At 33.2% G+C, this 17921-nt stretch overlaps 1 protein-coding gene across 2 annotated transcripts; it reads left to right on the plus strand.

Annotated features, from left to right (window-relative positions):
- Positions 1-9425: 9425 nt before the first annotated feature.
- Positions 9426-16505, plus strand: LOC130820276 (la-related protein 1C-like). 2 transcript variants are annotated; one of them, XM_057685594.1, is made up of 6 exons: positions 9426-10220; positions 11164-11740; positions 11807-11930; positions 12035-12125; positions 13509-13580; positions 15464-16505. In XM_057685594.1, the coding sequence occupies exons 1-6, from the start codon at positions 9831-9833 to the stop codon at positions 15662-15664; spliced, it is 1455 nt and encodes a 484-aa protein (XP_057541577.1). In that variant the 5' UTR covers positions 9426-9830; the 3' UTR covers positions 15665-16505. The 2 variants fall into 2 exon arrangements, with proteins under 2 accessions (XP_057541577.1, XP_057541578.1); XM_057685595.1 differs by having other exon boundaries at positions 9543-10220; positions 11813-11930.
- Positions 16506-17921: the final 1416 nt, after the last annotated feature.

A 17921-nucleotide genomic window follows, 5' to 3' on the forward strand; every position in this document is an offset into this window, starting at 1 on the left:
GGTTTTACTAAAAAAAAAGTAAATGTAATTAAGTTATAATTTTTTTGATATGATCAAATGTATCAACTTAATGAAAAGAGAGAGTAGTATTTGGTGTAACGAATCGAAGTTTTACTTGTAGGATCACGAATTCGAGCCCAATTAATTGGCAACTATGAATTCGTTTGTTAGACATTGAAAATAAATTTTAATGATAATTTCTATCTTTGTTAGATATGGTGATTCAATAAATCCCAATATATACATCTGATGTAGTGAATATGTTACTTGGATGTTTGATATGATATATGGATGTTATGACATATTTTGAATATTGGAAAAGGCTGTGTTCTGAGGCACCTGCTGCTCGCTCGGCCATGGCCCGACCCAAGGGAAGTTTTTGATCTCTCGCTCGCCCCCCGCTCGACCCCCCATGTTTTGCTCTACCCGATTGAGCGGATGTTCGGGATATTCTGTTTTATATGACAGTTTTGTTTTAGTTTGTGGGCATCCTTATATTTCCTCTCGTGGTTCCAAAGTCTATATAAGGCTATTGTATATCCTTGTACATGATGTATGTAAGATCATTTGTACATGATATATGTAAGATCATTTGTGGGCAAATGACATTATTGATTTGGAGCCATCTTCATATGATGAGGCCATGGAGTGCAAAGACTCCGGAAAATGGCTTGGGGCAATGGAAGAAGAAATTTAATCTCGTCTCAAGAATCAAACATGGGAACTTGTAGAGAGGCCAAAGGGGAAAATGATTGTTGATAACAAATGGATCTACAAGTACAAAGAAGGGATACCTGGTGTTGAGGAAGCAAGATGCAAAGCAAGGATTGTTGCTCGTGGGTTTAGCCAAGTACCGGATTGACTACAATGAGATCTTCTCTCCAGTGGTAAGACACACTCCTATTCGCACTCTTTTAGCTCTTGTTGCTTTGAATGATTATGAGTTAGAACAATTAGATGTTAAAACCGCATTCTTGCATGGTGAGTTAGTGGAAGAGATTTACATGAGGCAACCAGATAGGTATGTTGTTGAAGGAAAAGAGGATCATGTGTGTTTGTTGAAGAAATCTTTGTATGGTCTAAAACAGTCCCCTAAACAATGGTATAAACGGTTTGATAAATGTATGATTGAAAATGAGTTTTCAAGAAGTGAGTATGATAGTTGTGTCTATATGAGAGAAGTAAGTGATGGTTCTTTGTTGTATCTTTTGCTATATGTTGATGATATGCTTGTGATAACAAAAGGCATGTTTGAGGTGAAGAAGGTGAAAGAGATGCTTAAGGGTGAGTTTGAAATAAAAGATTTGGGGGCGGTAAAAAAGATTCTCGACATGAAAATGACTAGAGATCGTGATAAAGGAAGGTTGTACTTATCCCAAGTAAAGTACATTGAGAGGATCTTGGAAAGATTTCACATAGATGATGCTAAGTTCATTGCTACACCTTTAGCATTGAAAACAAGGTTATCAAAAGAAGATTGTTCTATAACTAAGGAGGACAAAAATTTCATGTCATTGGTTCAAATATGGTGGGGAGCATTATGTATGCTACGGTTTGCACTAAACCGGACATTGCTCAAGTTGTTAGTATGGCTAGTAGATATATGGTTAATCTGGGAAAGGCTCATTGGCTTGCGGTCAAGTGGTTACTTAGGTATTTGTGTGGCACATCGAATGTGTGTATTGAATATGGTGGAAACAATGAAGTCTTTCAAGGTTTTCTAGATGCTGATTTTGGTGGACATCTTGATCAAAGAAAGTCAACTTCGGAATGTGTTTTGTTTTGAAGGGTCTGCTATAAGTTGGAGATCTAGCTTGCAAGAAGTAGCTGCTCAATCTACTACCGAGGTGGAGTACATGGTGGTATCAAAAGGGTTTAAGGAAGCTCAATGGCTTAAAGGTTTTGTTGGTGAACTTATGATGAAGAAATGTATGCCTACTGTTTTTTGTGATAGTCAAAGTGCAATTGATTTGGCTATGCATCAAAATTGCTATTATAGGAGAACGAAGCACATTGAGATAAAGTTTCATTATATAAGAGACACCATTGAGAAAGGAAAGTGCTCTTAGATAAGGTTCACATCGATGATAATCCGGCGGATATGTTGACTAAGTCGTTGCCTACTCCAAAGTTTGAGCATTACTCAAACTTGATTGGTTATTTTTTAGTACATGTTGTATATCTCCTCATTAAGGGAGATGCACCTCTTGAGAGGTGGGTTCATCTTGTGAAGAAGATGAAGGTTGTTGATATGTTTTTTGTGAATATTATTGCTTGTTGTTTTGTGATGAAGATTGGGTTTATATTCATCATGGTGAAGATTTGTTAGATATGGTGCCTCAATAAAGCCCAATATATACATGTGATGTAGTGAATATGTTACTTGGATGTTTGAGATGATAAATGGATGTTATGACATATGTTGAGTGTAAGAAAAGGTTGTTCTGAGGCACTTGTTGCTTGCTCAACCATGGCTCGACCCAAGGGAAGTTGCTCGACTAGTCGAGCAAAAGATCAGAAGCTTCTGTCTACATTCTGATCTCTGGCTCGACCCACCATGTTTCGTTCGACCCGGTCGAGCGGATGTTCCGGATATCCTGTTTTATACGACAGTTTCATTACAGTTCGTGGGCATCCTTATATCTCTTCTCCTGGTTCCAAAGCCTATATAAGGCTATCGTATATCCTTGTACATGATATATGTAAGATCATTTGCGTATAGCAATTGGAAATTGAGTGGAGAGCCATAATCAAATTCTTAGGGTTTAGTGAGAGGTTTTGGGGAAATTGTTCTCTTATCTCATCTTGAACAATTCTAAGGGGGTTCTTGTATAGACTGGATTATAGATTGTAATCAATACACTAAAGAGCAATAATATTCATTCAATTGTTAAAGGTGGAGTTTTATAGTCTAATATCACATTGATATTAGGATTTTCTCCACCTCCCAAATCTTGTGTTGTTTCTCTTGTTTTGTAATCTTTGTTTTTAATCTTTGTTGTGTTCTTTCTTGGTTTATTTAGATCAAACTCTAATAATCTTATTGAAGTTAATTCCTTAGTCAAATTCTAAGGAAATAGTATTTTTTTTATTTGGTTGAACACGGAATAATACAATTGACACAAAAATTTAGATTTAGCTACTTTTTCCTTTGTTAATTAAATTCCGATACTTTATAAGAATTTAAAATTCTAAGAAAATTGTATTTTTGATACTTGACAAAATTGTATCAACCAAACAACTACTTAAAAAAACTGATTCTAGAAAATTAACTTTACCCAAACAACCTCTATCTCTTATGCCTCCACCTCTCTTTTTCTGGTTCAATATTGTTTCGTGTATGTAGGGTTCTCATACTATCTTTTTTAAAGAGAATGTGTCTTTCTTTATTCTCCGGCCATGATGTGAGATAAAATTTATAATTTAAGTTGAAGATATACATATATTTAAATATTTGATATTTACAAAAGTTTATCTATTTATTTAGAATAAAGTAATAATAAATAGTTTGTGAGAAGATCAAATTTGTGATCCAATATATTTTCCTGATTTTATAATTTTTTTTAATCTTTAAAAGTTACTGGGGATTAGAGATGCAAAATGGGGTGGACAAGGTGATATGTCCTCTTTATATCTATATTCACCTAAAATTTTCATATCCATCAGTTAAATTAATAAATTGGGCTAGACTTATTATGAAAAACTATATGTATTTGGGAAAACACGAGGTGAATATACTTCGTAAGTAAAGGACATACAATCCCAAAACCATCTGACAATTGGAGAAAGGGCTCTACATACTTATAAAGTGTGTTTACACTATTTTTAATCCATCGATGTGGGACGTAACATCCCAATACTCCTTCACGTGCAAACCCCCATCAAGTTCGAATGTGAGAATAACTAATTAGGTATGAACACCATTTTTTTCCCTACCATTTAATTTTTAATCAAACCTTCGGCTCTGATAGCATGATAAATTAGGCTAGACTTATTGTAAATGCTAAGATATAATCGGGAACATAAGGTGCACATACTTCATAATCCAAGGAGATATCATCCCAAAACATACGAAAATGGAAGGAATGACTCCAATGACTTATAAAGTGTACATACCATTTTTAATTCATCAATGTGGGACAAAACACATCCCAGCATACCCAGAACCTATGACAAGTAAATTTTTCATTTTCACGTTTGCTCATATAGGTGCATTAAAACTTATCCTCTCACCCACTATGTTTAATTGGATATATCAATCATGGGTATGAGGCAGATTGAGTGGGCATGAGGTGAGCAGGTGGATATGAAATAGGGCGGGACGGGTAGATATGGCAAATAGACCTCATACCCACCCATATCCTAGGACTTTTCATATCCATATCTACTCATAGCCTACCAAATTCATACGCATACCCGTATCAACTGAGACGAATGAGGTGTGAAACTTGTATAATTTTACTCAGCTGCCACTTTTTTGGATGTTAAATACCTTTGAATAATTGAATGATAATAATTTCATGCTTAAATTAAAGGGGCAAAATTCTAGCTATAAAAGAGGTCTACTTCAGTATTTTGATGCCCTCTTTCCTTCTCTCTAACCTAATTGTGTTGGAAAGCCACACAATTTCCAAATGGAGTACCTATCTTTATTCTTTGTTGAAAAGAACAATTAGCTAGTTTGTCATGGAAATAGTAATGCATCCACAAAAATAGAAAATTCAAAATTTAAATAATTATATTTAAAGAAAAAATTGCCTAATGGATCTCTCCCAAACATAGAAAGATCAAGAGACAAAATATGAACATAAAAAAGAAAGAATCTCGTTTAATAGCATCTCTTCATGAGTGGAAGGCACCATAAAAGTGAAAGAAATTACCAAAAAGTTACTAATTATAAATTCCATTTTGAATCTTCTTTTAGAAGTTTTATTAATTTAATTGTAAGCAAATATTCAAGAACTAAACCTAGTAAAAAAAAAATACAAAGACAAACAACAATACCAAAGAAGCTTCCTTTTAATTTATAAGTTTTTTTATAATAAGTAGTTAAAAAGTTTGTTTAAAATGTTTATATTTTTTTTTTTGTAATAAATAATATTTAAATTTAAAATATGGAATTTATGCTTTTAAGTGATATTTTGATGTAAACATTGTCTTATAGGAGTATGGACTTTGACCTTAGTAATGAATGTTAAATAAAATTTATATGATAACAATCTATTTATAATTTAATTAATATAATAACTAAAATAAAATATGTTGGCGTATTCAACCTAAAAAATAATCATGTGTCAATTCTTTACAAGAAAATTTCCTTCTAATTTCATTTGCTAATGGCATTGACAATTAAACTTACACAACCACCAATGTGTTATTAAAATTCTCTTGATCTTACATTTTCAAAACTTTGTAAAATATTATATTCATAATTTCTTTGCACAATAGAGGTGCAAGGAATGAAAGCAATCATCATATCAATCAATAATCAATAAATAATAATAAATAATAAATAATAAATAATAAAATATACTAATAAAGAAACTATTTGGGATACATAATAAATATAATAATAATAATAATAATAAAATATACTAATAAAGAAACGATTTGGGATACATGTTACACTCTTATTAAAAATTTCTCCACCTATTTTTTATCATTGACATGAAAATTTTGATACTTGACTTTATATTCAAGAAAACAATTAACATATTGTAATATTTGTTGATTGACTATAAATATATGCGACCTATTGATACACTATATTTTCTCATGTGAATCTATAATTTTTTAATAATAAAATATACTAATAAAGAAACGATTTGGAACACATGTTACACTCTTATTAAAAATTTTCCCGCCTAGTTTCTATCATTGACATGAAAATTTTGATACTTGACTTTATACTTAAAGAAACAATTAATACTTGACTTTATATTTAAGGAAACAATTAACACATTGTAATATTTGTTGATTGACTATAAATATATGCGATCTATTGATACACTATATTTTCTCATGTAAATCTATAATTTTTTAATCCCAAATAATAAAGAAAATTAAATTTTTGTTCATTAAACCATTATCAAAATTGAAGTGTTCCAACCAAAAAAGATAAAGGTAAAATATTAATTTATGTATGTATGATAAGTTAAATTTAATGTAAATAAAAAAAAAATATACATATAAATCTTTGTTATTCATACTTATATAAATCATCATCACATAATGAATAAGCTAACTAATTTGACTATTTTTTCAACTAAATCCTCATGGTTGAAGACTTTTAAATTTTATATGTCTTAATTTTCAATAATTACTATGAGTTTATGTTTTGATATTATTGTATGATAAATTATTGATTCATTTTGATAATGATAAAGTTATGTTGTAAATGAATAAACATTATAAAATAATATCATTATTCATATCAGTAAATATTTATAGTATTCGTGTTAAAATTAGATTTCAAATTTGATTCGGATATTCAGACCCGTTTTTTCAAATAGTGAAAATTATAAGTTGGTTCTAATTTGGATAGTTTGATTATCCAATTTACCCACATTGTCATTTTATATTCTACGCTGATACTTTTTTATTTAGCTACTTCAGAATTTAAACTCATGGTAACATTCTTATTTTTTGTTGTCATTTTAAAAAACTAATATAAATATAAATTTATATAAAAATTGATTACTAATAATTGGTAATTAACATGCTTTGGTTGAATCCTTAACAATTAATTTCTTCTCTTATTTAGTGTAGAAATCCATGTAATTAATTTGATTTTTAAACAATAATGAAATTAAATATATATTATTGTTATCAAATTCAATTTTTAATATTAATATGTAGTAAGTAGTATTCAACACAAAAATATTTGTAATGAGAATAAGTTGTAGTGCACTTGTTAATCCATTAACTTTAAACTTCGATAAACAGTGGACCTTAGCTTTAATTTCCCAATTACACCTATCTTTTATTACTTCATTAAAATAATGTGTAATTCTTTTGTAATGTATTTTTTTTGTTCAAATTAACCTAATATTGATTATGGGGTGTTTGGCAAATTAGCTTATTGAGTAATTTTAGTTTTTTTTTTATATAAATAGAGGGTTAGGTGGTCAAACCAACTAATCTTAGTGTTTGGTGAATTAACTGGTTAAAACAGCTTGTTGATACGAATAAGTTGTTTTTGAACAAGCTGCTTATAGCAGCGGGTTCAAAATCAGTGGTCAAACAAGTTAATAAAATCAGTTGGTCAAAGCAGCCACTATAATTAGCTATCATCCATTTGCTAAACACCCTCTATTTATGGTTCAATCAAAGATTTCATTGAGCACTACATTTTAATTTTATCAGCTGTTTTGTAATCAAATTTTTTTTTAAAATTTCAGTTCAAAAATAAAGTATAATGCCATGTCAACTAAATTAATCTATTAAAAAATGATATTTGGCAATGCTCTTAAAAAGTTATCATTTGCTATTTTACAGGTCATTTAATATATATTATGACGACAATAATATTTTTAAATTTGTTTTTTAAGAATAAGGTAGGTTGAAAGAAGAAAATGGCAGAATGGAATATAAGCTATGAAAAATAAACAAATAACAATGTTAAACACCACAAACAATTCTACCTTTACTTGTGATATAAAATTACCAATTTCATGTCAATATTGGATGCATTAAATTACCAATTTCAAGTCAAGTAATTCTTTCATGATTTTTTTGTTTTTCCAAACTTTTTAGCATCGTCAAATTGCCAACTTACTCATCGGAATGTTCTCTTAATTAAGGATGGTAGCATTAATAATGGGACGGGAATACCCTTCCTTATTCAATAGTCGTCTACAACTTTTATTCTCACCACCTATTAACCTCTCATGGTAGGTGAAAATGTCATAATAAGATATAATTAGTACGTTTTATGCTAATGTGTTACGATTGTTCACTTAGGGTATGCATTTTATCATCATCTACTATGAGTAACTGATTATATCTATCATACAATTACAATGCTTTACAATGTAATAAGATAAAATTAATATTTGTAATATATTTTTAATAGTTTTTAATTATAATATACAAAATTTATATCAAGTAGTATATTGTAGCCTTGTAGGATATAAAGTGGGCATTTATTGATTTGGAGAACACTTATAACAGCGTACCACAAAACATTTTATGGGATAGCCTCGAGGCTAAGAGAATATCGTTGAGGTATATAAAGGCAATACAATGCTTGTATAATGGAGTCACAAAAAGCATTCAGTCACCTCTAGAGTAATTTAGCCTTTTTTTTTAGTAAAATTGGATATACATAAAGGATATACCCAATGCCATTTCTTATTTGATTAAAAAAATTGATAATTTGTTGAAATTTATTAGAGAAAATTTTTCTTGGTGCAAGTCTTTCGCAAACAATATTATACTTGTGACGGAACCAAGAAAGTCAATCCGAAATTGTGAATAAGTCGGGTTAAAATAGAATACAGACAATGCAATTTAGTGAGATAGATCAAGTGGGAGAAATTGAGGTGATCGTTGGTGAACATTTGTGCATAATACCTAGTTTAAAGTATTTAGAATATGTAAATCAGAGTTATGGAGAGATTGATGAAGATATATTTCACTAAACTCAAGGCTAAAAGCTTCAATGAAGAGCAACCATTAGGGTTGCATATGATAGAGATTTCCAACTACAATAAAAGATAAATTATTTTACCGAGTTGTAATCCAACCCAACTAATTGTATGATGCAGAGTGTTGGGCAGTTACGAGCATACATAAGCATAAAATGAAAGTATCAAATATGCGAATGCTAAGGTGAATGTAAGAATATACCATGATCAAGGTTAAGAACTATGTTTTGAGAGAAAGGCTTAGGGTTACATCCAAATCTGTAAAGATTCATGAAGTAGATTATGGTGGTTTGAGCATGTACTAAGGAATACCAGCGACGCAGTCACGCACATGTGAGAAAGGTGGTAAAAACTACGATTGATGGAAAGAGATGTGGCAGCTTTAAGAAAACATGAGAAGAGCTAATTAGGAATTACATGAATGCCTTGCACCCCTCAAATGACTAGACTAAGAATAAAGCTAATTAGTAACGTTGAATTTGTATAAATAATGTTGGAGTAATAGTAGAAAGAACTTGTACTACCTCAAGAGTATTACAATATGATTTTTATTTGAAGACTGCATATAAACCTCGACCTTTGCCCCCATTTCACAAATGTCAATATGTTGTAAATAAGTGTTATTGAAGTATCATTGTTCACACCGTTAAATTAGAAGAAAGAAATGAGAAACCACAAGTGTTTGGAATAAAAAGCAACAATTCAATGTTAGAACTAAATGCTGTCACATAAGGGAAGTGAGGGGGTCCAAGTCACTTACTATCGATTTAGAGGAACGCTTTGTGCACCGAGATTGTATATGTAGTTTTGTAATTTGTACACTACCTTTGAAAGAAACAACAAGGGTAGTTTCGTCCAAACAAAAAAGTACACAAAAATACAAATAATTTTCTCATACGAACAAAACGAAACATACTGAAAGGAGACGAAGAAACCCCCCTTCCTCTTTGTTTTTGATCTCTGCTATCTTGAGAGAGAAAAAAAAAACTAAGAGAGAAAGCGTTTCCTTTCATTTCGATCGGATCTTTACTCCAAATTCGATCGATTGCTTAATTTTTAAGAAAAACTCTCACAAACCCTGATTAAAACCTATTGATTCTTTTTGTGATCGTTTGAGTTAACTGGGTTATATACCGAGTGATATCAAATCGAATCTAAAACCCTAATTTTCGCATAATTTTGATGGCAATGACGGCTACCAACACTCCATCGCCTCCTTCTTCCACCCCTTTGACTCGGACCGAGTCACCTCCGTGGACTCAGATCGTCCGAGGACCCGAACCTGAACCCGAACCAGGTTTGGTCGGAGCTCCGATTGAGGGTGGTGAGAAAATCAATTCTCCAGCGCCGGAAAACTCTGACGATGGTGGCAATGTAGGTGGAAGTAAAAAGCCTGCGTGGAACAAAAAGCCTTCCCATGGGCCGGCAGAGAATAGTGGGCCTGGGTTAGTTGTAATGGGCCCGGCGGAAGCGTGGCCCGCTCTTTGTGAGTCTACCAAAGCTTCTCCTAAGCTTTCTTCTTCTGATTCTCCCAACAATCTCCCTGAATTTGGATCTGTTTCATCGCCTAAGGTTTGGAACCCTAAATTATTTTGTCTTCATTGATAGATCGCGGTACTTGAGAAAGTTTTTTTTTTTTTTTTTTTTTAATAAAATTGTATAAATATATCTTCTATTAATAATATTGGAGTGTTATATGATATGTCATTGTGAATTAAGATTTGATGTTTATATTGATTGATGATCGGCATTGTGAAGTGAAGTGGTTTTAACATATTTTTCTAGTCGTGAAATCGGAGTGTTATTGCATGAATAGCGCTTGATCTTATAAATTATTATAAATTATTTTTGATATGTTGTTTGATGTTTGATAATTGACGTTATGCAATGTTTTCATTTAATGTTAAAGCTTTGATATTGGACGAAGAATATATATATATATATATATATATATATATATATATATATATATATATATATATATATATATATATATATATATATATATATATATATATATATATATTCGTTTTTATATCTAATGTGGGTTCGGGAAATGATAGTTTTAATCGAATGAGGATTACGAAAGGACTATTAGAAAAGATGATAAGCTTTATGATGATATTGATGAATGAATAGTTCACTTCAGGTCACGAGAGGAACACATTTGATATGTTTGATGCCTTGATGGTGTTGAAGGTGTCACTTGGGGTGTTTTGAAGTGATGGTGTATTTTTGGGATGAATAGAGTTGGCTTATAAGTTTAGGATAATAGAGTGGGGTTTTAGTTGTACTTTGTAGGAGTATTGTTGTATGTGTTTGTGCTGTCCTTGGAAACTGTTGGAGGAGGGAAATTTGGGAATTTTGTTGTTTTGATGATTTTGATTTATGAAATGTGTTATTTTTAGTTTTTAGCTTATGATATTTTTTTATTGCTGTTATATTGCCCGTATGATTCTGTAGTTATTCTTTTTTTGTTGTTGTGGTTATGTTGGTGAAATCACTGACATGATAGGTTACTGGAACTGAACCATCATCATTGTCATTAGCTTCATCGGTACAACCACAATTGCAATCTTCAACTTCTCAGAAGTCTACAACTGGTTATATGAATCATAATTCGATGCCTAACTATGGAAGGACTACACGTCAAAAATCCATGAAACGTGATGGTGGGAGCAACCCACAGGCTAATGGTGGCTTTTCTCACCAGCCTTCATCACCTGCAGAAGGATCACTTAATCTTAGTTCCTCAAAACCTTGTGCTGATGAAGGTTCAGACAGTTCTGGTAGGGACAACATTCAAAACCATGGTCTTAGGGAGTCAGGTTCGCGGAATGTGAGTGGGGATCATCCTTCACCGCGTAATACATTTAGGAGAGGTGGTGGAGGATCACATCAGAATTTTAGGGGAAGGCGTGGCGACCAGGATCGTGGAAATCATGTTTGGAACCATTCGAGGAGTTTTAATGGTAGAGATGCTAATATGCAACCAAGAGTTTCTCCTAGGAGTAATGTCAGACCCCCTCCTGCATCTTCTCCCTTCGGTCATCCTGCACCTATGCGGCCATTTATACACCCCATGGTGGCCGGTAAGTTTGCTGGTTCCTAATTGTTATGGGGCTTTTATGCTTGCATACATCTAACTAATTTGACAGTTTCAGAGTTTCCTGTGTTTTATCTCCCACCTTTTGGTGCACCTGCTCCAGGGCATGTCTTTATTCCTTCTCCAGATGCTCACTTGAATGCGAAGATAGTGAATCAGATAGATTATTACTTTAGGTACTCATTTGGGGAGTTCGTGTTGTCATATAGAATTTTTTATGTGTTGATTTTGCGGTCATTTACCTAATCATATTTGGTGTTTCCTCGTTTCCTTGGGGCAGTAATGAAAACTTAATCAGAGACACATACCTGCGTCAAAATATGGATGAACATGGTTGGGTTCCTGTTGCACTAATTGCAAAGTTTAGAAAAGTAAGTTGTTCATTGAAAGCAATTGTTGTTTGATGTGGTTTCGTTGGAGTTTTCTCTTCGCTTCACACTCTAATTGTTATTAAAATTCATGGTTGAGCTTGCTCCTTTAAATTTTATAGTTTTGTGGTTCGTGCTACTTTTTCCTCTTATATTTTCATCATAATGGTGCTTTGTACTTGAAGGTTTCTTGACAAATTGGGTCTGCCATATATTTTTTCAGTGACTAATGTTGTACTTTTATTCCATAATTAAATCTTGGATTCAGACTGGTTTATCATATTTTTCTTAGTGACCTTTGAAGGATATTTCATTTACTGGTCCATTTACTGTTCATTAATTATGGTTATTGGATTAAATAAGAAGAAATGCTAAAGGTCACATGCTCTCAGATTTGTTAACATTCTTGTGGAATTCTATTGTTAGGGAACAGACTAGTACATTTGCCAGTGGTTTCTTTTTCATGGGTACAATTTTCTTGTACTTCATTTGATAGAGACTTAGATAGCTCATCTGAGCGCATGTGGGATCAGATTCCTTTTTTACTACTTAAATTGCATGATTTGTATCCTTTGCTAGGTGTCTTTGAATATTGCTCGATTGTTTGCATTTTTAGATATCTTTTTTAAGGTATTTTCATTGTATATATTGATTGCCCTGGTAGCTGTATTACTTTCTCAAGTATGTAAAATTGGTTTTTGTAACCCCAATATTGGGATTTTGGAGATTGACATTAAAACACCAATTTCATTCTAAGTTAACTTTGCTTGGGTTGATGGTTATGTCCAAGTCCATTATAGGGGTATTTTTTAGTTTGTATGCAGCTGTTCCTTTGAGCTCTTGTTAACCCACCAATTGAATTGGAGTTATGACTAGATTTACGATACTGACTCAAAACCCCAACTGACAATTCTTAAGGCACGACTTCACGAGCAATTTTTTTAGGTGAGATTTTTCGCTTTCACCAAGTGGATTGGGTCTATGACTTGATCCATCATAGTGACTCGAACACTGAAGTTACAATGCATTGAGACACGTGCATTTTTTAGCTGGGATTTTATTTTCGCATTCACTGTGAATTAGTTTTAAGACTTGATTCACAATATTTTTGATATGTTCATTGAGACACTAGCATATGCTTAGGTGATATTTATTTTATTTTATTCTTTTGTAACTTGTGTTCTGACCTATTACTTGTGAGAAATGGTTGTGGAAAAAGCTTCAGTTCTTTTCACTGTTTATCTATGTCGCCTTAATATGACTGTTCATATCATAATCTCAGTACGATAACTGTAATATTTACCAGTAAGTTATGCCGTGTCTCAATTTCATACATTAATGTTGTATTGATCTTCTTCATTAAATTTGCATTGGGATTGTTTTCAGGTTCAAGAATTGACAGAGAACATTCAGCAAATATTGGATGCTGTAAGGTCTTCTACTGTTGTCGAAGCACAGGTAATGCATGGCTTAATATTAGGAGTTGGCTTATAGTCGTTCATTTGACTAATTGACTCTCAACTGCGTTTTTTAAGTCTGCCATTTAGTTTATACCAATATTTTCTCCGTTTTGTAAGCCGCCATTTGGTTTGGGCATTTAAGATAAGGAAGGTTGACAAAGTGCTCGGGGACCAAAAGCCCATGAGTAGTGTAAACGGTCAATTTGTCCCTTTCACAAAAAATGTCCATAAAAAGAAATGGTGCATTTTAAAGAAATTTCCCGGAAGGGAAAATAGTGCATTAAAAAAATAGGAAGTAAAATATTGAAGATGGCATTAAGATAGGAAAGTCGTTGTACAAGCGTTAACTAAGTGGAGAAAACCAAGCAAAACAGTCGTTCTTGCATTCGATAGCCTGAAAACTCTTTTAAATAAAAACTAAAAATTAATTACTTAAATTTATTCATTCTCTCTCCCAAATGTTTTATTTACATCATAGGATATTCCACGTGGTAACCAATATTTTACGGTGGTAGCAACATTGTGTTTTTCTTTCACATGGTAGAAAAAAACTACAGTGTTTTTATGTTGTCTACATTGTAGCAAATTCCGTTAGGTTTGGCATTAGCTGTAAAGGTAAATTTTTTAAACTTAATTTTGAATTCCTTTTCATTTTTGTTTTATGATTTAACAAATAATAGAAAAAGAAGTCCACCCATCCCAACTAATCACCACCTAGACCAACACATCGAGCCGACTAACACCATCAACACCCCTGGCGACCTCCATCCACGACCATTGTAAGCATCAAGTTCCATTTCAACATTGTGACAATCCTTAATAATTTGATCCAAATGTCTCATCTTCCAATTTATCATTCAACCCAACTATTGATCTTGCCTTTTCTAACTAATAATCACTTCGCATTTTCAAAATAAACACACTTGACAAATCAATTTTGCACGTAATTCAAAACGGACGAAGATAAATGATTACTTGAAGAAACTGTCGTTGTAAAGATCCTCGTCATCCTCTTCTTCTTCGACATCTTCGGGTTCGTCTCAAATGATATGAGGATTGACGGCGTCTTTGTCAAAATCGTCGTCAATTCTGCTGGCGTTGGCCTTAAGGGGGATTGGTCTGTGGGAAAAAGTGGCTGATGTTGAAGAGTCCGGTGGACTTTGATTTGAAGTGATTTGGTTAAGATTAGATGCCGGAAATATTATTTTGGCCTGTAACTGTAATTCATGAGAATTGGGGTTTGGTTTGGTTTTGGTATATCTTGGTTGATATTGCTGGTGTTCTTGCCGCCCATATTGATAATCACTTCGTTATTCTAATGGCAGCAACTATTACGCGGTTTGAGGGGAGGGGAGGGTAGTGGTGCTGTTGGTGATGATGGTGTAGAGTGGGTGGGAAGTGTTGATTTTTTTGGGTTTATTTAGTTTAATAAAGAAAAGGAAAAACAAAAAATATACATGATTTTAACGTAGCTAACAAATTTTGCCACGATGTTGAGCGTAGACAACATAGTACTTTTAGTACTACCATGTGGATGAAAAAATAAAATGCCTTCCACCGGCTTTTCAGACAATATAGGTGCCACCATATGAAATATTTCCTATTTTTTTAAAGTTCTAACCAACTCTTTTCCCGTGTGAGCCAATAATCTAACGAAGTCCTGTAATTCCCACTATATCTCTCTAATTGTTTCTTTGCACCAGCGTTGTCCACTCACTAGATGCAAGGAATACAAGTTTTTTAACTTTTGCAATATGATTTGTTTCTTTGTTGTTATTCTCCTATTGCTGGGTCATTTTCTACTCACTAGATGCAGAGAGTATGGCAGGGTTTTTGTTTTTTGCAATATAAATTTTTCTTATTGTTATTCTTCTATTGCAGGGTGAAAAAATAAGGAAACGTGAGGATTGGGTTAGATGGATCATGCCACCTTCTGTTCAGATTCCAATTGCAACTGGTTCTCAATCTCCCAAGTCACCCACTATTGATGCGCTGTCAAGTCATATAGAAAATCTCAAAATGGATGAGAAGACTATTGAACAGAATCATCCAAAGGATGTGGCAAGTTCGAGTGGGCGTTGATAATCTAGATCCAAATTCTTTTTTGTTTGAGGATCATGTTGTCGTATCTTATCATACGAACAATGAGGAAAGCCAGCATAGAACAGGGAATGACCTTGGTGAGTATAATTTGTTTAACCATGGCCTTGCAGAATGAAACACCATATATCACAAAATAGATATAAAAAATTACAAACTGCTCTCTCCCTCTAATTTTTTTTTAAAAAAAAAATCAAAAAAAATAAAATCAAAAAAACCTAAAAATGAGATACAACTGAAAAAAGATTGCGGAAGGATTCGAAAAAGTTTTGTTTTCTATGTTTCTTTTTTATAATCTTGACCTTGTGGCAGGATTTTTGGAATTTTAGTCTTTTGTTTTTTGGGTCCTACTGATTATGGTGGAATCAGTTTTTCGTCTTCGGTGTTAATTCTGGTGCCTCGAATTTTGTTTGGGGAGTTTTGCTTACATGTCCCTGTGATGTCCCTCAGCGTCATTTTATATTAACTTTGGGGCTACTGAGAAGTGAACTGCTGAACAGTCATCCGATTCCCAAGTCTTGTAAATTGTCGTGGGTGATGAAGGTGGAGTTTGTTCAAAGCTATCGGTCATGCTTCACTCTTGACCGCTTTAATTCTACTTATTTTGTAAGTGTCTTATTGCCAATATGTACTGCTGTCGTACTTAGCTTTATACTGTGCATTTTGACACAGCAAAGACATGCACTCATGGTGAGAAAAGTGTGGTAGGTTAGGATTATGGAATGTTATCTGACACTAGATGATGTTTAGTATACCCATGGATGTTGGTATCGACTTGATTGTTTATTTATCAATAAGTAGATTAGCTGTATGTATGTTTGTGTGATACCGTCTGATTGAGAATCTTTTCTGGCTTTTGATTGCGGTGGCATGAGCAAGAGGCCTCTTGGTTGCCAAGATTTGCGATGATAGAGTGATGTCACTCTTTTTGTTTGGTGTCGGCATCCTCGTTGTGAGTCAAATTATGAGCCTATGATCGTTTGCTCAATTAGATAGAGTTTTGACACCTTGGTTCAAGGAGATATAGAATTAGAATGTATTGTTTTCCTCTTCTGCTCTCTTCATCTCTTTTCTGTGTTTTCCTCCTCCCTTATTTCATTTTTCTGGTACCTTTTTTCTTCATCTTTCTCCTCATACTTACATAAAACAACCAGTAAGGTACCTTTAGATCTCAAAGATCTAAATCGCAAATCAAGGTGAATCAACCAGTGAATGAATCCCGGTTTTGGCCGATTGCACTGCATCGAGATTCGTGGGTAAAAGCACTCGAATCAAGTGACACTGAATGTTATATTTTTGAGCGTTGAGTGAATTCAGCCAATCTGACTTTTATCCTCTGTGTGGAAGAATAAATACGTGAATGAGATGAAAAGACAAGATGAGTTCTTTGAGAGATCATTTATCATGTTTACCGCTCAGCCAACGTCTTTTATCATGTTGTTGATTGGTACTTTGAGAATTCTTTCCACGAGTCCATTTCATTGTTTATGAGACTCTTAATCGTGAAATTTTATTCAGAACATTGTTGAGAATTCTTTAGCCATGGGACCTTTCAAAGAAACAGACCATCCATTTTTAAACTTTAGAATCTAAATTGCTGCTCTTACCTCTAGGCTCCAAGAGAGCAGTGAGCTAGTATTCATATGACGCTAGAAATTGTTGAGAGAAAATTCCTCCATGTCCATAAATTTGATGCCACCCCCTTTGGTTTGCAAACCTTTTCATTCCTCCTCGAGATTTATCTGTGAAGGAAAAGATTTCTAGGAACCCCATGTACTTATTATGTCTGTAAGGCTCCTGAAAACGCCGTACTTATTTCATTCAAGCAGCAACCGGAGGAGACATTGCATTTTATCGTATTCACTTTCTGTTGCGACAACACCTCGTACTTCTACAGAATGTCGAGGATTACCTCAGTGCAAGCGTTGGCCTCAAGCCCAAAAGAAAGATGGGTAATTTCAGGTACGGGTAGTTCATTCTACGGCATAAGTCCCGGGTATTGGATGATGTTGTACATCAAATATTAAACCACAATAACTCAATAAGACATCAAATCAAACTTCAAAGATAAAATTAAACCATAAATACAATGTTCATCCTCCATCAACATGTAATCTCCTCTTTGGACTTTACTTGTTCATTGTTGTGTTTGTAAGATACTCGAAAATATTCACTAATCAAGGACCAAAAATTATTGGACAAGATATTAAAAAGATCAACAATATTAACAGATCAAGTT

Source organism: Amaranthus tricolor, chromosome 8, assembly GCF_026212465.1.
Source record: "Amaranthus tricolor cultivar Red isolate AtriRed21 chromosome 8, ASM2621246v1, whole genome shotgun sequence".
NCBI lineage: Eukaryota > Viridiplantae > Streptophyta > Magnoliopsida > Caryophyllales > Amaranthaceae > Amaranthus > Amaranthus tricolor.